Genomic DNA, 20882 nt, shown 5'->3' with positions numbered 1-20882 from the left:
CCAATGCAGGGGACACGGGTTCGAGCCCTGGTCTGGGAAGATCCCACATGCCGCGGAGCAACTAGGCCCGTCAGCCACAACTACTGAGCCTGCGCGTCTGGAGCCTGTGCTCCGCAACAAGAGAGGCCGCGATAGTGAGAGGCCCGCGCACCGCGATGAAGAGTGGCCCCCCGCTCGCCGCAACTAGAGAAAGCCCTCACACAGAAACGAGGACCCAACACAGCCAAAAAGTAAATTAATTAATTAAAAAAAAAAAACTATTAAATACACGTAGTTTCTTGAGGATGTGTGCGAAAGAACTGAGGGGTATATCCTTTTATAGGGAATATACATGTGAGAGCGGAGCCTTGCATGGGTTTAATCCAGAGGTTTTAAACCAACGACTCACAGAAACTGTGATAATCGCTAAGCAGTAGTTGAAGGCCATAAGAGATTGCTCTAAGATTTCGCAACAGCATTCTGAGGCGTAAATTATTTAATATGACTAAGATATTTATATTACCTTTTTTTTTTTTTTGAGGTAAAATTTGTAAGTCTATACGTGGGGAACGCCGTGTCAGGACCCCTCGTTGCCCGGGTCGTCCTCGTCGTGCCGGAAGCAGCTGTCGGCCTCGGCCTCGGCCTCACCGCACTCCCTCGTAGTCGTCGTCCTGTGCAAGAGCTCTGAGCCCTGGTGGGCGCCGGGGCCTCGGTCGTCACGCAGGACTCGGCCAGTCGCAGGACTCGGCCTGCATGCCGCGCCGCTCCGCCTCCGCCTCGGTTCCCAGGACCTGCTTGCGAGTGACGTCCGCGCGCTCCCGGTCCTGCCTTCGCTCGCTTCCCGCTTCCTGCTTCCTGCGCATCACGGAGGAGTCCAAGTTGGCAGGTGAGGCGCTGCGTTGGTGGAGGTGGGAGGTGGCGCTGAGGAGGATGGTCCTGACGTTCTGGGTGGGGTCCCACCGCGCCGAGGGCAGCTCACCGCTCCGGGGGGGGGGGGTCACAAACTGAGTGACGGACCAGTCTCTAGATGTTGGGTTGCCATAGCTTGGTCAGGAACCGAAAGGCCGGCAGGGAGTAAGGAAGTCGATGGGGCTCTTGAGGCGCGCCTGGAAGTAGCCGCCTTCGTCGTAGGTGTTGGGAGGCCCGGAGATGGCCACCTCCCAGTTGTACAGGTCGCCCCCATCCAGCAGGGTCACCCAGAAGCCCTCCACCGGCTCCCCTCGCAGTCCCTCGAGCTCCAGCAGCAGCACCTTCTGTGGTCTTAGGCACCAGCGGCCGGGCTATGGAGGTGGAGGCCGGGCCCGGGGCCTGGGTGCGCAGGGCCGCGGGCCAGGTCGGCTGCCGGGGCGGGGCTGCCTTTCTTCTCCGCGCAGCCTGGGGCCCCAGGGCGCTCCACCTGCCTATGTTGCTGTTATAGTAGTTTGCTTCTGTGTTTATAATTCACTCATTTCTTCAGTAATTTTTGTATACTTTTGTTGTATATATGTCCAGTGGCACTGACTCTCTTTAGTGTAAACCCATGGAAAATGGTTGAGTAGAGAAAATTTGCCTTCCGTCTGCCTGCCTTCACGCTACTCCTGTGGTTCCTCCTTGGCTCAGATTCCTATTATGTTAATTTTGTTCCCAAGCCTTACAGGTCAGGTTGCCTAGAAGCAAAGCTTGATATAGGGATTCTTACACATGTGCTTATTGTGGGAACGCTCTCAGGAGAAAGTGAGGGAAGCAGGATATGGTGGGGGGAAAAGAATTGGGTCTGGAGAGTGCCTAGTGTGATATCACTGTGAAGTTTTTAGGGAAAGGTACTATAGATTTAGTCCAGCTAGAGGCAGGCAGAGCAGTCGATTGAGAGTCTTTGGCCAAGTTCTACCTCAGGGAGATGGATGGGGCTGGCCTGTAGCCTCCCAGTCAAATTGGCTTCCGTTTGGCTGAGGGAAATTCTCCAGTTAGGGGAGCAGGTGTGAGTTGATATTTGCTAACACTCGCATAAGCTAGGGAATGTGTACTCCTCACCTTAAGGGGTATTTGGGCAGGGTACCAACAGCACCGCTAGCATACATTACAATCTTCTCCCTGGGCTGCTAAGATCCACTTGCTGATTACATTAAATTTTTTCTGTCCCAGGACCAGGTGGCTTCACTGGTCAAGTCTACCCAACATTTAAAGAAAAATTAACACCAGTCCTTCTCAAACTCTTCCAAAAAAATTGAAGAAGAGGGACCACTTTCAAATTCATTTCTTGAGGCCTGCATTAGCCTGATACCAAAACCAGATAAGAACACTACCAGAAACAAAAGCTGTAGGCTAATGTCCTTGATGAACACAGATGCAAAAATTCTCAACAAAACGTTAGCAAACTGAATTCGACAATAAATTAAGATACGTCCACCATGATAAGTGGTATTCATCCCCTGGATGCAAGGATGGTTCAACAACCACTACATTAATAAAAGAGAAGATAAAAATCATACGATCATCTTAATACATGCAGAAAAAGCATTTGATGCGTAATGCCTGGGACACAAGCATGTGTAGATCTTTTAACTTCTTTCTTCTCATGATCTCATCCAAAGGGGAATTCTTTATTTAATCCCTGTTAGTCTGTCTGTCTCCATGTTGGTCCCATGAACAGACTGTCTTATTTATTAAGTTAGATATGGCTGTTTAAAAAAAGAGTTAATAGGAATCAATACTCTAGTTTCAACCATTTTCTTATTTAAAGTAGTGATCTCTTGCTACCATCTTAATATTTACTACCAAAAAGGTAATTGTTGTTGCTTATTATTTATTACCAAGAAGGACTCAAGCAATACTAACCATGTCCAGTTAAAACCTGGTAACAGGCAGACATTGCTATACCTTATTTGATCCTGAAATAGGCAAATCTGAATTTATCCAAGCTGCAATATATGGCGTGAATTTGAAGGGGCCTTTTTTTGAGGAGCAAGGGTCAAATTTAGCTTTGAAGATGCTCTCTTAGCTCCCAAAAGATGACAATATGTTATGAGTTTTTGGGTAGGGATTCTGTCAATTTCCCCCTTCTTCTTTACACTGTTCAGCGGCCTTCTAAAAGCCCACCCAGTAAAGCTGGTTATTGTTCTTTTTATTCTTTTGTAATTCCCTCCACCTATATAGTACCACCTTTCTTCTGGATATCACAGATCTTCTCATTATTTAGAACCATGAATGATAACAGGTCTAGTAAATCAGGTGTGTCACCTGAATAATTTCTTGGCATCCAAGAGCATGGCTACATAAGATGCTTGAGATTGGAGAACTCCCCTTCACAGCTTCTGTCATGGTCAGTTACTAGCATTAAATTGGGTATCTCTTTTTGATCATCATATGACAACCTAAGAATACATATTCCTGTGCTTCAGAGGGAGGGTTCTATTTCTTAGTCAGGAAAGAGTGGGACTATAAGAGTTGTGCCCTCAGAGTAAGTCTGGCAAACTCTCACCTTTACCCACTGCATCAATTTAGTTGATTTGCCATCTTGATGAGACTGCTCACAAATGTTTGCAGATAATTGGGCATCTGTGGTCAACCCAAATCATCCCTTCCATTCATCAGTATCTAGAACTAGTGATAAGACACCCTTATCTGGGCTTCCCTGGTGGTGCAGTGGTTGAAAGTCTGCCTGCCGATGCAGGGGACACGGGTTCGTGCCCCAGTCCGGGAAGATCCCACATGCCACGGAGCGGCTGGGCCCGTGAGCCATGGCCGCTGAGGCTGCGCGTCCGGAGCCTGTGCTCCACAACAGGAGAGGCCACAACAGTGAGAGGCCCGTGTACCGCAAAAAAAAAAAAAAAAAAAAAAAAAAAAGACACCCTTATTTAATCTGAGGATCTATGTAGCAGGGATCACCAGCCTCTGCAGAACTTTTCCATGAAGTGTCCTAGCTCTTTAACAAACAGACTACTCTCTGGATGTCCTGGACATCTGGTCACGGCCCTTGACTACTTTTGTAGTCTTTTCGATGATCAACGGTCATAAGCAAGTTACTTTGTGAATAAATATATATGCTCAGGTGACGACAGGAACAAGAAGAAAAGGCATTAAAGTAATTTAAAAAAAGTTTGATTTCTTTCTGTTCCAATTTTCTAGTTGGCCCTTTAGAGATTTAGTTTTCGTAAATGATGCCAGTAGTAGCTTGGAATTCTCTGTCTATCCACTTAGCTACTTCCCCTAGGGATAAGTCTATTTCCTCCAAAGACAATTGGTAAGACTTGTCCCCAGAATCTTCTATAAGGGTTTTACCACTTCTTACCAAAGATGTGTAGCAAGAGACCTAGGCCTCAATTTCCAAGTTTTCTTCCCCCTTTCTTAACAAAAACATTCTTAACACATAAGTTTGAAAGATAATCTTGCCACTGCTATCAATCAGTGCCATAAAATGTTGAATTGTCAAAGCTGATGTATAAATGAAAAATCTTACCCAGCGCCAAACTTTTCTAATATTTAACTATACAAGCAAGCCACAAGCTGCATGTGGAGAGAGTGAGTTACTCACACGTTGCTCCTTCCTTCTACCAGGTTATTGCTCTGTTCCATCTAAGTCTACTGCCCTTAGGCGGGCACTTCAGATCCAGAGCTAAGATGAAGTCGGCCTCTCCCAAATACCCTGTACTTGTAGCTGCCCTCTTACACTCCTTACTGTGTCCAGAGGATTCTAATTGTATTTCATGGGGATTGGCTACTTTCCTATTAAGTGGCACATGTAAATTCCCTGGTTGAAGCAACTCTTTTGTTTAGCTAGCATTGCTACAGGTTCTTTGCATCTATTTTCCTTCTTTCTTTGTTCTTTAGTATTCCTAATTCCTGACTCCTTGGAGCTTGTTTGTCAGTGTTGATGGCAGGGAATAGAAGCACTCAGTGGTTTGTTTTTTGTTTTTCACTCAGTGTTTTTAAGCAGAAAGGAATTCAGTACCAGAATTCAGGTGCTTACAAAATTGTTCTGGAGTGAGAAGTTAGAGGTCAAGAAGTGCTACTGCCACCTCGTGGTCAGGAAAGTGCTGCACCACTGCCAACCTCACAGAGGCATTTCACCCACATCTATTTCAATGATGTAGACAGACAAGGAAGCTCTTGCACGTGGCACATCTGCTGCATTCTGTTTATTGACCTGCTCCACTAAATAAGGAAGAATGACCCCCACATCCTTCATTTTCTAAACTCTAATGAGGACATCTCAATGGTGGAAGCTAATCTCATCCAGAAAACTGGTTGCAAGGGCATCTGAGAAATGTAGTTTTTAGCCATACAGCCCCTGTGATTTAGGAGGTGGGGGGATTAAACAGGAAGAGAGTAGAACATTCCACAGAGGTGCCAGATGACAATACCTAACACAGATTTATTTGTTACGCTTTCACAATCTCAGAAGCTATTTCAGTATCCTGAGTCCACACCTGACCTGACACATTCTTTCTGCATTTCCCTCTCATGTCTTTTCAGTAAATTCATGCATTTTAAGAAGTGGCAGCTAGCTATTTATAATTTTTTAAATTAATGATAGTAGGTTAGTATTTTCACTGCTGGTGAAATATTTGCATTGTTATTGATGCTTTCTGGAATCCTTAATTTTGACAATGACTCTACTGAGAATTTCAGGTCCCATGGCCAGCCGACATGGGAAATGTATTCATTAGTAAGATTTTGGAACCTCTTCCCTTAGGGCACCCATAAAACCTGCCCTCTTTGCTCAGTCCCTAGAGCTGGTCCCAATCCATTATAGTGTAATACAAATTAATTTATTATTTTGTGGTCACGAAATTATAAGCACTACTTTTCTATCCTGAAAATAATAATGTACAAAATAAAATGAAATTAATTATTCTTTTAATATTTCTGGAAGAGTGGATTATTTATAAAAATGATAATAAAACCATCCATTTCAAAAGTGATAAAAAAGTTTAAAAATTCTTTGGAGTCAGCCTCCAAAAACCTTTTGTCCTGGCCCCTTCTATGTTTTAGTCAGTAGGCACAATCTCAGAACTGCATCCCTTCCAAACTCCAAACCAATAATTGAGAAAATAGTTTAAAGTTCCATTTTTGGAACTTGCTATTTATATGCTAAGTTTGAACTATAACATGGAATAAAAGTTCTTTGAAAATGTCCCCAACATTGTATATCTCATAATAATTATGTTCTGATTTCCTGTTGTTTCTTCCCTTGCCCATTCTTTTATCCTTCTTCCTCTGACTCTCCTTGTCTCACCTTTTCACTGTAAAGATTTAAGATGTTTATTTCTTTTCTTCAACTGATATTTTTTTGTTTAAAGGAGATTTCTCATTGCTCAAATAGTCTTTTTTTTTTCCAGTAAATTAAACACTGCTACAAAGCTGATTTTTTTAATAAGAATAGAGCTTTTACTGTAATTGTACAGAATGCCATGATAGGAACGTTATTTAAAGCAAAATATTCAAAATATTCAAGATATTGTGACAGGGCCAAAAGAGAGACCAAAGAAAAAGTATATATATATATATATATATATATTTTTTTTTTTTTTTGCTTCTGGGGAATGAGAATTTGGTGTTACTAATGGTACTGATTTTTCACTGAGATATACTATACACTCTTTTTTAATGAATTCTTGCTAATTAATATCAGACAGTGTAAACCACAGAGGATATAAAGTGAAAAGTTTTAATCAGCCACTGAAATTAAAAAATCCCATATTTTTAATACAGAAAGTTTCAGGAAGATGAATACTTGTTTGCTTTATTAAATATCCAAAATATCAGTAACATCTAGATGCAAATTTAAACATCCATTATGAACTAGTTGAAAACTGTGCCACTTACCAAACTACAAACAATATAATGAAATGACTCTGGGGTAATGCATTTTTTGGTAACTTCTCCTGAAAAAAACAAATGCCCTCATTTCAATAATAGTATGTTCAAATGTTCAAGGATATTTTAACTTTTTGTTAAGTGGTAAGGTCTAAGTTATTTGTATAAGCCATGGGCCACCGTGGCATGTTTATAGACTGAGTATAAAAGAGAGGCACAAGAACGCAGAGTTCAATGCTAAATGTTTTAAAGGCAACCCCTTCCTTTTCATGCTCATGCCAAGTGCTGTGTGTGACACAAATTGGCTTTTTATTGTTATTATTGTGTGTTACATGAAAAACTGATGCTATAATAGCAATATTAAATACAGCGTTCATTATAAATATAGCTTATCATCGGGAAAGATTTGGATAAAGATTCAATATTTATTTAGTCCTACTTTGTGTCAAGCACTAATCTCTTTTACATGCATTATTTCATTTATTTCTTTCAACAGTGTGAGTGTGCATTGGAAGGAGGGAAAATTATAGCTCATTCCAAAGTGATTTTATGGCATTAGGATTCCAATTAAAAAGAAAAAGTCCGAAAGATATCACAAAAGTAATACTTGTTATCACACCAGAAATTGTTGTCTCATCTAGCAAGAAGCAATAGATTCTGACTGGGCAGATGCTGTTCCCATGCCTCCTAATGGCAGTTATATACTGTGGGCACCATCGAGGTACAAGCTGTGTTTGCTGCCTGGGCACTTTGGATTCTTTGCTCCCAGGTGCCAGAGGAAAGAAGAGGAGTCACCAGCATGGGAAACTGACACTGATCCCAGGGTGGGACACTGATCCCAGGATGAGGTAGGGCTGCTCTTACACTGTAACTGTGAATGGACAAGTGCGGCAACACCAGACCAAGAGGCTAATTGTCAAGAGCTTACTGCCTTCAGAAATGAAGGTTTAGGTCATACCATGTACACAACACCATTAACTGGCAAGGTGATATCCCGGGATGAGGGGCTTTTGAAACATATAATGGAGGAGGAAGAGAATGGGGAACAATGGTGGCCCCCAGATCAACTGCAGAGGCTGGGGCTATCTATTCTTCTTCTCACAAACCTCCCTATTCAAAATTCAAATTATTGACATTGTTTAAAATTTTCCTGAGGAAGAGAGGCCCATGGGGACAATGGAGGAGATTTCCTTGAATCTGTGGGGTGGAGCAAGTGTGGGCCGTGGAGGCCGTGAGAGCACACAGTCAGGCCTGGGCCGCGAGGAGCAGAGCTCACAGAGAGCCCCAGCTGCTGTGTTCTGACATCTGTTGCCCCATTTTAATGGAAGCCACACTCCCCACAGGCTGCTCCTGCCAATGAGAGAGAGTGGCAGGGACTCAAAGGCAGGTCTGTTCCTTAGAGAAGCAGGAATCCTGGGACAGCAGCCTTTGGCTCCTGAACAGCCTTGTGGAAATTAACTTTCCTTTGAACTTCAGTCTAAGATGTTTCCACCCAATTGCTTCCTTCCTGTCCTCTCTTCTCACTCAGGGTCAGATTTGAATCCTGATCTGATGGCTCTCCCAGCCTCCCTTGGATCCCTCCCCATTTTCTCTCATAGCTTGCTTCTCACAAGGCCCGGACAAACACAGACACTTACTGGATGAAAACTGCCCACTTTTTCATTGAGCAGCTTTTGCTCATGTTGTGTAACGAGCTGACAGCACAACAACCTTATCTTATAAGGCTGACAAGCCTCAGATCTCCCAGAAATTAATCAACATTTCAGGCCTGTTGATAAGACCTTTATAGTTTTTGCTGCTCCTGCAGATAATTGTCTTAAATTCTGGCTCATTTCTTTGTTCAGTTCACTGTGATGTTGAGAGGAAGAAGCAGGTAACAGTGTTTGGGGAGGAAATTAAGAGGTTGAATGTTGAAACTGAACACTGCTCTTTTAAATCTTTACCATTAGTTCCAGCAATAAGTTAAAGTTTGTTTGATTTTAATTCTCTTCTTGACTTACCATAACCATTTTTTACACATGCTTGTTACATGTTTTCTTTTATTTCTATTACCAAATATATGTTTATTAATATCAGTACTATTCTTCCCTAAATTTGGACTCATCTCCCCCTTTAACTTTCTGATTACCAATTATATCAGTCATTCATTTAACCACATTTATTGAAAATCAACCTCATACCAGGCAAGGAAGGGAGAAGAAGAAATGAATATCAGGTAGATTTTAATCCCATACATTCTAGAGCTTTTTCATAGCTAGGAGAGACTTAAGGGGAATAATTCTGCCCATTTTTCAGCATGCCTCCTGTTTCTGCCTTTGTTTATCTATGCTCTGTTACCCAGGTCATGGGACCCTTCAGAGAAGGACATGCAACCACATAAGAAGTATAGAAAGCTAACAATTTTGTATATTGGATGAGAAATGAAGGACAATTTATGTAACTGCTACACAGAGCTTGCTATAGTAAGCATATTTTCCCAATCAGAACTTTTTTTTTTTGTAATCATGGAAAACTGCTTATTGTGAGCACTTATTACCCAATTGAAATGATTTCTTTTAAGGATAGAGTGTGATTTTGAGTTTTATCCAATTGGAAGCTTATCATGAAGCATGATTGCCTATCTTGATGCATTATATACAATCAGAAAATATATGTTAATTAGGAAATTTTGTTCAAGTATGTTTATGAAATGCTTGGTTTAGAAGACCTTGCATTCAAAATTGAGAAAGACATGCTCTCGGGGACAAGGTCTAAGGCAAAAAGAAAAAAAAGTAACATCTGTCCATCAGTGTTCCTGTGAACTTCTGTCTTTGCTTTTTGATCGACTTTTATTGGCTTCAAACCCAGATTTGTATCTTGGAATCTGATTTTCACATTCATCTTATAGATAGGATAATTCTTCTTTGCCAAATTGGTACCAGACTTAAGTCTCTTTGTTGTATTTTATTGAGCTTTATTTTATGATAGCTCCCCTTAGCTCCCACTCTTGACCTGGCTGGTCCCTTTTTTTTCCAAAATTAAATTATTAAAATGTGTAACGTACAGTAATATTCTCCCATTGAGATTCTACAGTTACTCTTTTACTATACTGGATTTACCACATACATGTCCCTCTACCCATCCTACAATTTATCTTTTTTTGGGATGCATTTCAAAGTTAGTTGCAAACATGACACTTCAGCATGCATATCATTAACTAGAGTTCAATAATTATTTTCTATTTAATTCTTTAGAGATAAAATTTATATACAAGGAAATGTTCAGATCATCAGTGTTTCATTTCAGGAAAATTTTGACAAATGCTTTGACCTCTGTTACCTAAATCCCTGTGGGCATATTTCTTTCTTAAACTTATAGTAGCTAACAGCTCATAGCTCACAGACACATTGACATATGACTAAATTTAGCTGGGGCAAGAAAACACCTTATTGGGAGATAAACTTTGTTTAAAACCAGGGTCACCTTATGGCATCTTGACGACTAGCCCTAGCTATATATGACTATGTCATATTGTCATTTGTCCTTCAGCATAGCAGTCAACACCTCTTATTCCAGACTGTGAGCTCAACATTGACAGAAAAAATCTCACTCATCTTTAATTCCAAACATTTAAGAGGAGATAAATAAATATTTTATACTTTAATAATAAACATAAGTTGCATATTGATCTACACAAGAAATCTGTCCAAACTGATAATGTATAAAAGTATTGTTTGCTTTCCAAATATTTTTAGTTCCTGAGATCAGATAGCAAGAGTTTTTAGGCCTCAGCATTTTATATATATAAATTTCCAAAACCTGTATGCTCCTTAGTTCCTGAATACATATTGTACCTGTCCAAATGCTTAAATTTTTGAACTATTTTGACCTCTAATATAGATCAGAGAATCAAAATCTCACCCAGATGAGAGTATCTGCAAAATACTGGTCTAGAGTGGTTTGTCAGCCTAATAACCACAGGTAAGAGAATCTTATGAGAAAATGACTATATTCTCCCACTGAAGGATAGCAGACCTGCTGCAGGATAAAAATGCAATTCCAAATTTCTGTGGAGTACAGTTTATTCGACAGGAAAGGATCAAATGATGGTAGAAAGAAATAGACTCTTAGTATGTCTGGGAGTTTCCGTGAGAGCCGCTTCCTTCATCCCAGCAAAGGCTTTTCTTGACATGTCCTTAGCAGAGGTGTCACTGGGGGTAACAGACACCCCCTGAGAGTCACTTCTGGATTTTCTTAAGCACATGAACTAAAATATACCATTTCATGTTTTCAGAATCACGTGTGTTGCAATTACTCAGCTCCTGAAGTGCTCTGCCTCTTCACTATACCACATGCTCACTAGTTCACAGCTTTGCACCTGCATCGTAGCATTGTATCATGCCCTCAGGTGATCCGTCACTGGCCTCTACTGGCAGTAACCTCCCTAAGCCTCCTGCAAATGTTCAGAAACATAAAACAAGGTCATGCCTAGAGACTGAAATAAAGGTGAAGGCAGATCTTGGCACTGTACACATTCATGATAGGAACCAACCAAACTTTTCTAAGAAAGAGGCAAATGAGGCTGTCAAGCCTTAAGTTGACCAAGTCTAACTTAAACCAAGTTAATAAAGCTAGTAAGGCTGAGAGCCTGGGTTACTCAGCAGGCTTATGGACACAGACTCTCGCAAAGCCTTTTTGCAGTCTGATTCTGATGTACTGGATTCTGTTTAGTTGCCTATAGTAGTCTGTTAAGGGTCTTTCCTTCTACCTGCTGTGATATTTGACACTTACATGATCACTAATCCATCACTGAAATTCCTGGCCTCTTGCAGATTCCAGCTTCTAAGAGGAGCATGTCCTATTGTACTGATTGACTTTACATGCTCTGATATTCCAGATAACTTCTTTCTATGGTGCTTCTTTCATCTTGGTATTTTAATAGTTACCAGCCAGGATTGAAGTGAACCATAATAGATTCCTATATCCATTCAGTCATTCCAATATTTATTGAGCATCTATCACATGTTATGCCCTGAACTAAGATCTGGGACATAATATTGAATACAATTTGGCTTCTCTTCAATGACATAATATGAGAGGAGAAAAATATTCAAAAAATAATTACAGTATTGTGTGATTAGTGTAAAAATGGAGATACCTATTAAAGAAGAGTGGGAATTAATCTCCTTCACTTGGATAGCAGTGGAAAATGGCAGAGAAGGCCTACAGAGAAGACATATAAACTCTGTCTTTAATGATGAGAAGTTTGTACTGCTGGGAATTGTGGGTAAGATGATAAAGCACATTCCAAGAAGTTAAGTATTAAAAACATGGTATGAAATTATAGGATGGATTAGAGGAATCTTAAATAATTAGAATGTCTAGATTCATGCTACCACATGGCATTGGTGGGTGATGAGGTTGGAAAATTAGTAATAATAGCAAATATTTAAGTGGTAGTTTGTTCTAGGTATATTACATGTTTTAACTCTTTACAGGAACTCTGTGAGGTAGGTATCCTGTCTTCATTGTTTTCCCTATTTTATAGATGTAGGAATGCAGGCAGAGAAAGGCTATATAAGTTGATAAAGGTTGTATAGTTAATAGGTTGTAGAGTCAGATTCAAAACCAGGCAGACAGGAATTTTCCCCTGATTTTATTTTCAAATTCAGCTTTTTTTGAGGTAAAATGTACATATTATAAAATTCAACTTTTAAGTGTTGACAGTCTAGGAATTTCGACAAGTGCGTTTGATATTCATCCATATGGTGGCATATATCCGAAGTTCTTTCTTTTCTATTGCTTCAATAGCTTCCATTATGTGGGTTTCATAATCAGTTTATCTGTTCACTGGTGGGTAGACATTTTTCTTGTTGTTTTATTTTTTGATTATTATAAATAATATTATGTTAAATATTACGTCTGATAGTTCCAACATCCGGGTCATTTTAAGTCTGGTTCTTCTGATTGCTATGTCTCTTGACAATGACTATATTTTTTCCCCTTGCTTTTTTGTGTGTCTCATAATTATTTATTACATGATGGACATAATGTGTAAACCAGTAGAGATTCAGGTAAATAACATTTAGACCTGAGAAGTGTTACATGTGAAGAAGAAATGGGCACTCTTCCCTCAGGCCATTAGTGTGGGTATTGAGTCAATCCAGTAAGAAGCTGAGCCAAATTTGGATTTTGTTTTGGCTTTGATTATTGTCAGTGTACCACAGGCTTCAACCTCCTCTAGCATTGCCTTGTGCTTAGGGTGAGGGCTAGAGTACCACAAGGTTTTATTTCCTCCCTCAGTGATTTTGTTCTACCCTCAGTTCTCTGAATGCCTGTACAACAAAGGGAGCGCACGCGCTCTCTCTCTCTGTCTCTCTCCACATGCTCTTCCCCTACTGCAGCAACAGACTTTTGTAGCCTGTTACCTGTTATAGTTTAGGCTTCCAGTAGGGATAGACATATTCTCTGTTGTTTCAGTCCAGTCTCGATCTTAAGCAGATCCTGTGTGCCTGAGCCCAGGGGAGGATTTATGCCCCTTCTCCCCACGTCAGCCAAAGTCTAACTTCTCCCCACGTCAGTCAAAGTCTAACTTGTATCTGTTAGGAGTGTTTTCTCCCCCTTTGCTAGTGGTATTACAATAGGATGCTGGGTCTCAGACTCTTTTCTGCTGCTTTCTCTAACGTAGAGGGATTTTTTTCCTTTATCCTTCCTGTAACATCAATGGGTGTTCACCTGCACCCTAAAGGTGACAGAGTTTGCTGGCCTTCCCCAGTGGCTTTAGACTTTTGCTCCATATGTGAGAAGGCTGAGGGTAGGGGTGTAGGGTTCCATACCTTTCCCTCAGTGATGGCCAATCTCCTTCTTCATGTCTGCACTACCTTGGGGGGCTCTTTTTGGTCTCTCAATCTTTCTTACAAGCAATGAATGAAGGTCCATGGAAAAGAAACTATGATGTGTGCAAATTCCACTTGGATCTAGAACTTCCAGAGATTGTCATAGTAGTCCACACTTGATTATAGGAACTCATTGATTTTTTGTTAACCTGATTTCTTCTTATCTTCTTATATGGTAGATAATGCTTCTTCCTCCCGTGCTATTCCTCAGGTGAGAAAGTCCTTACGTTCCATCTCTTCTTGGATTTCTTCTTGCCTCTCTTTGGGATTCAGATTACATCATAACCTCAGCAATCTGACGGAGTCAATAAAAGCTATGACTTTGTAGTTAATCCAGATTTTTCTAACTGTTGGGAGATAACAGTGCTCATTCTAGCTTTCTGCAACCTAGGCACACACCAGGCTCTGTTTTTAAACTATTATACAACCTATTGTTCAAAAGTAGCTGGGAATTAGATAATTTAGGGCTTACATGTATATATTATATTAAAGAGGTACGATATTATCCTGAAAGGCAGGTAGGAGACAGCAAAGGATTTTAAACAAGGGATAACATAATCAGATTTGGGATCTAGAAAACTAACCTCAACAGCAGTGTTAAAAGCACTTATTGTTAGAAGCAGAAAGATGAGTTAAGTCTGAAATAGTCTAGAGATGAGATAATCAGGACCTGAATAAGAGGAAATGGGCTTGAAAAATATCAAGAAGTTTTCCAGACTCAGTGACCAATTAGTTTAAGTAAAGGGAGGACAATTCTAGTGTAACTGAACATCCTAATTGACCAGCATATTTACTGAGTTCCCATTTCATTATCAAACATATCCTAGTTCTAATGAAAAATTAAATTATATGGTCAGCTTCAGCATATGGTGACTGCGAGATTTTCACCTTGGGAAACTGGATTACAGTCATTAATATGATTGAGATACGCTTTAAATGGAGCCAATATTGGAGGAAAGAGGATGTGCTCAAAGAAATATTACTGAATTCCACATCAGGTGCTGATGTTCAATAGAGAACTGGATATGTGGGTCTGGAGATGAAAGAGAGGCCTAGAGTGGAGGTATAGATTTGATGATCATTAGTGGTATTGGAATTTATTGATTTAAATGATATTGCCCACAAAATGCAAAGTTAGAAAAATCAGGAAGGAGACTGATAGAGAATGGCCAGAGAAGAAAAATGGGTGTCAGTGTAAAGAACTGCCATGAAACACAAGAAAGTAAAGAGTTTTAAGTATGGAGTGGTCATTAGTGCCAGATAGTCATTGTGTGAAGTAAAAGGTGGACTTAAAATGACCCAGTGGTTTTTCTAAACCCAGACAAGAGAGGAAATTGACAACAAAGCCCCAGAAGGCATGTTAGACACACTGAGGAATTCAAAACAAGCACTTTTCCACATACATTTGCCCTACTCATCCCATATATCTGATATCTCAAGCAAAAACGTTATATTTGGAAGACAAAACTGTATGTGCTAATAGTATATTTCTTCATTTTTTCATTTATTTCTTTTTTCTTACATTTTTAGCTTGATGAAAAATTTTTACAAAGTCACCTAACAAATGGAACTGTAACTTATGTAACACAATTTTATTCAGCTGATTTGATGCATTATTGAATTTTATTTTTTATTATGTTTCATACTGTTACAAATACTCTCTTTTCAAAACGTCAGACTGTGAATAAAGGGCTAAGGGTGGTGAAGAGCAGGAAAATAAAAGGTTTTAATAGATGGGCAAAGGTGTGTGTGTGTGTGTGTTGTGTGTGTGTGTGTGTCTGTGTGTGTACACTACTGTTTCATTGCATTAAAGAGTGTAATTAATTTAGAATTAAAAGTTCTATTCTGGGAGAGTCATCTCAAATTGACCTGTTCGGAAGAGTTGATTTTCCAGAATTGAAAAGTCAATATTTGTCCTCAGTGTCCTCTCTTATGAGTGAATTTAAAAATTAGTCATCTTGCCTTCCTGCATAAGGCAAAATAATTCTGCATTTTTTTCCAAGAATGAGGTTGCTGTTCTGGGTTTTTTTCTTTTGCAGATTTTAAACAATATTTGTCCTTTATCTTTTTATACTTAATAATGTCCACCAATTTAGAAATATCTCTATTGTTGAAACAAAGAATATTTGTGCAATGTCCTTTCTGCATGTCCTTCCGAAACAATAGGCACTAACCTCCCATTACTCTGGCAATGCAAACCTTTCTATTCATTTTCTCCTTTGGTTTTGTTTCTGATTATGTTTAATGTAAACCTTCTATGACCTTTTCTAGAGGCCTCTCAGGCCTAATACTATAGGCAGTGATTTTTCTTACCCTTAATTGTGCTCTTGACTTTGGTTTAGTTTGTCCCTCTCTGCTCCAAGCTTCAAGGTTTATTATTGCAAAGTATTTATCCATCTGCTGGTCACTTTTTTTCACACTTTGCATAGGCATTCATAAAAACATCTCTAGTTATGCTCTGACTTTTGTTCTTTTTCTCTCTGGGTCTTAGTCTGGAAGGAGAAATGGACTGTAATCTTTCCATTATTTTTGGAGTGGGAAGCAATAAATGTTCCTTTTACCACCTCTGTAATCCATCTAAAATACTTTACCCTCAATCGCACTTAAACTCTCCTTAGTTTTTAGCTGGTATTAAGGAAGTACTACTCATTTTCATTGATTTCTTTCTCTCTTTGCCCTGACAGCCCTTCTTTCTCTCTATTTTCTCCTCCATCAGTTATACATAATTATATCTTTTTCTTCCTTCTTTTCATTAAAGTCCCTTTCTCCCTCCATTGTTTTTAGATCTCAGAGGTATATCTTTCCTTGTCATTACCTTTGCACAGGCTTCCACTGAACCTAATTTGGGAGTTCTAAGCTCTTCCTGCACGCTGGAATTACCTGGGAACTTAAAAGACCATACCAATTTCTGGTACCATACCCAACCAAATAAATCTGAATCTCTGGGGGTGGATTTAAAAGCTTCTCAAATGATTTTAATGTGCAGCTAAGAATGAGAGCCTTTGATATACTATTCTTAGCCAGTTTGTTTTCACTTGTTTTCCTGTTTCAAGTAAGGGAAATCATTGAGGATATCCTTTCAATGCTTTTTATTTTGCTGGTGATAAAACCAAAGAGCATTTGCAAACAGTACTGAAATCTCCACCCAAACATATATGACATTTAAGTGTTACATCATATTTTCTGTCACTTAATTAAAACTAGATAAGGCAGGAAAAGCAGAGGAGAAGATAAGGTGAAAAAAGATAAGTAAGTGGTAGGAGGAGGAGTAGGCTGGGAGACACATAGAAAGTAAGAGGAGGATGCAAGCGTGCCTGAAAGTGATAATATCACCTGGGATTGCTTGTTGCATATGTAGATTCCATCTGTTCCTAACAGACAGGATCAGCGACTCTGGGGGGCCTGGGCATCTCTACTTTAATCATTTTGAGATGATTCTATGCCTCCTGAAGTTTGAGAACAATAATAATGGTTAACAAAAGAATTGAAATGTAAATTTAAATTCTGAATCCCTCTAGAAGTTATCACTCCTACTTTTTAAACACTTTATACCATTAATAAACTGCAGACATGAAAAAATTCACTGAAGGTTGGTTTCTATACAGCAGAAATGCTGTGTATAGGTAAGTGACGGGCAGATGAATAGGTTTGCTTGTGGTTGTACATAGTACCATATTTTGCAGTATTCCCCAAATTTGTAAGATCACAGGATTACCTGGACCACTCATTTAAAATTTAGATTTCTGAACCCCTCAATGGGCTCAAAATGAAGATTTTAGTAGGTCGAGTGTGGACTCCAGGAGTGTGTGTGTGTCCCTACAAGTTCCATCAGTGATTACTGAGATAAGGCAAATCTAGAAAACATTGATCTTGGGCAATTTCAGAAAAACTGGGAAGATCCCTTTGAGCATTAAATAGATTTAAACCTGTTTTTTAGTGCCAGAAACTCTTATATAAAAGGTCATTCATTCAATAGTTAGATATAAAGTATAGATAACTGGTATCAGATTACATACAAACACTACAAAGACATGTTATGCTTTCTTTGGACTTGTGCTTGGCTAAATGGATTAGCTTCAACAGCCAGAACGATGTTCTGGGTGAGATGAAGAACTGACTATGGGCTTTGGGTAACTGGATGGGGAATATTGACAGTCCAGCTTCATTTTCAGGGGACTGTGTGGAGGAAGCAGAAAAGCTATCTCCCTGCCGTGCTTTCAGCTTGAGTCTGTAATATGTTTCGCTATGTGGAGGCCCAGCGTTCTGCCAGCCTCTCCTCTGCTCCTCTCCCAGCACCCACATGCCTAAGAAGCCCTCTCCAGACAGGGAGTTCACTTCCTCTAGACTGCGGGTCTGATTGTTTAGCCTGGGGATGAATGCAACTCCTAACAGCCAGGGTTTCATATGTGAGGAAGGAGAGGAAATACTGCTTGGCCTACCAGTTTTGCTGTGGATAGTGCAGTTATTAATTGCTCAGATGACTGTACTCGAAAGCCAGTTCTCTTTCCACTTGTACTCTTAACTATGAACATCTTTGAATCTGCTCTTACTGTGAACATTTCTAACGGTTTCCTCCTGAGCATCATTTAAGCTTATGGGTTCTTCTACTCTTATCAACCCAATGCCATTTAATTTTCTCTCTTCTAAGAATATTTCCTAATTTATTTGATGTTGGTTACATCCTCTATTGATTGTAAATACTTTCTGTGATTTTAAGGGATTAGGATGAGAGGAAGGGCAGAGAAAAATAAAACCAAAATTGATCAAATACTGTATTAGTCAATAAGAGAAAGGAAACAAACCCACAGACTTCTGATTAATTTAAGCTGAAGTGAAACCTATTGAGAAGATATTAGGAAGCTTGCAGAATTGCCCTAAATCCTGCAGAACCAGTTTCAGAAATCTCCATTGCATCTTGTGCTCTAGAATCCAAAGAGGCTAAGAAAATGAAAATCGGATACTTTGAGCTTCGATAGTGGGAAGATGGCACTAAAAGCTTTTTCAAACTCTTATAGTCTATCAGTCACCTTGTAGATTTACCTTCCTCTGTGCAAACATAGACTAACTTTCCAGGGACGCACTCGTTACCACCTTAAAAAAATCCTTGTATATTTAAACTTGCTTTGTGGCAACTGGCTGATCTTCAACGGTAAATCACTCCACTATCTGTTTTTCAGATTTTATTCCCAGGTTGCCAGACTTTGCTGGATAAACTCTCAAAATTATGCTGACTGAAAATTCATGCTAACGTAATTCTGAGTCATGAATTTGTCCATGTTTTTTCCCTTGACCTTCCTTTCTTTCTCTTCATTCTTTGTCCCCATAAGCTGTAGCGTAAATGATGGAGCAGGAAACTGCAATGGGAAGGTCTGATTTTAACTCTAGGTTCTGTTAGTTATTAGTTGTGTGATTTAGGGAAGGACTCTTCATTTCATTCTGTCCCACTCTTCATTTCATTCTGTCCCATTTTTGTCTGTGACATGGGGATAATACTTAAATTACAGGATGCTTGTGATGATTAAAAGAGGTATTGAAATTAGCTTCCAACCTACACTGTGCTCACATATGGTAGCTATGATATACTTAAAATGCAAAGCAATCCAAAAATCTTTATTAAAAATACTTACTTGCTGATTTTGTTCTGTGGACGTTCATTTCCAGCTCTTCCTGGACAAACAGTTTGAAATCTCCACTGACACCTCAAACTAAAATTATCTGTAACAAGTCACCTCATTTTCTACCAAAACTTCTCTTCTTCATGACTTAGGGTAATACTAGTTAGTTAAAAGAGATTCTTCAGTATTACATCACCTTGTTATTTCATTCCCATCAAACTTGTATCATGACATTTTTAAACATCTTTCCCTCCACTTCACTTTGACCAAGGGCATAATATTGTGTCCCGTCCGTTTGGTGCTACCAAGCAGAAGCTAGGAACCTTGTTTTGTGTACTAATTCACCACTCAAGATATGCTACAATCCCTGGAATAAGCAGAAAAATCTAAGTAATCCAGGCTACCTAATCACTTTATTAATTTATTTTTAATTTCAATAAATCCTACAATTCAACTCACAAGCCCATTTGATTATATTTACGTAACAAATATTTTTATATCTCGGAACAGATAATAGATCATTTTACTTGTGTTTTCTTCATATCATTATTGGAATATCCATCTTATATTGCTTCATTCTAATAACTGTATCTAAATTCTGTGATCTTTATTATTAAAGGCTCTCTGCTCTCTGGTGCTGACATTACTGTACACTTGCAGAAGACCCCTCTACCCCTTGGGATCCTTGCTTCAGTATGCTAAATTGTATTAAATGTCTGATACTTCCTCCCTAAAATCCTCTCATTAAAATCAGAAGGAATGATTCTTATAAACCAACTATAGAAGCAGGATTTGCTTTTCTCGTGTTCATGACTGAGAGGTGAAAAATTCTGCTGCAATGTAGTGTTTAGAGTTTTCTCTTGTGAGAGTGCAGATGGAAGATGCAGCTGCTTTGCTTCAAATCAATTTCCTCCCATTGGTCTTCTGTTATTCCTTTTCCTGGAGAAATTTCTTGTTTTCTAACAGTGTATTTTTCCACGCAATCTAAATTATTTTTGTACAATCAATTCTTGAGTTTTAATTTTAACACTTAGTTTTCATACCTTCGACATTAGCATTTAGCCAAGAATGGAGGTAACTTGTTAGGTCAGGGACACAGAATCACTGAGATCCATCTGGTTTGTGTCACAGACTTCCGTATAACGTTTAAGAGAACATACAGTATTTTTACTTCTCCTACTAAAAGTGAGACCACATGTATTTTAAAGTAATTATTTGGTTAAAAAATAAGTGTAAGGGCAGAAGAGATGGTAAAGGTCAGAAGGAGCCTGGGCTTCAATGATGTAATAGCACCAGCAGTGAGCGGCCATCAGTCTCAGGCTCTTGGTAGCTGGGGTCAACCAGTCAGGCTACAAATATGTATTGTTTCTAGGTGTTGGAGATACAGAAATAAAACAGACTGAGCTCTCTTTCCAAGCTGCTTAACTAATTGAAGGGAACATATAGTGAACCTGAAAATAAATAAGATGATTTCAGGTACTGAAAAGTATTACGAAGAAGATAAATAATAATAGGGAATGATGCTTTAGCTAGGATGATCAGGAATGGCCTCTCCGACAAGGTACAACTAAGAGTTTGAATAATGGGAAATGGGTAGCTGCGTGAAGATCTGGGAGAG

At 39.4% G+C, this 20882-nt stretch overlaps 1 protein-coding gene across 1 annotated transcript in view; it reads left to right on the top strand.

Annotated features, from left to right (window-relative positions):
- TRDN (triadin) overlaps positions 1-20882 on the top strand; it is a 495585-nt gene that overhangs the window by 53860 nt on the left and 420843 nt on the right. Inside the window, exon 3 of the mRNA XM_060283977.1 lies at positions 521-865. Within this exon, the coding sequence (XP_060139960.1) occupies positions 733-865 (133 nt within the window). The 5' untranslated portion in view covers positions 521-732. The remainder of the gene's footprint in view (positions 1-520; positions 866-20882) is intronic.

The sequence above is a fragment of the Globicephala melas genome, chromosome 14 (genome assembly GCF_963455315.2).
Source record: "Globicephala melas chromosome 14, mGloMel1.2, whole genome shotgun sequence".
NCBI classification, from domain to species: Eukaryota; Metazoa; Chordata; class Mammalia; order Artiodactyla; family Delphinidae; genus Globicephala; species Globicephala melas.
This window is presented reverse-complemented; position numbering and strand designations above follow the sequence as displayed.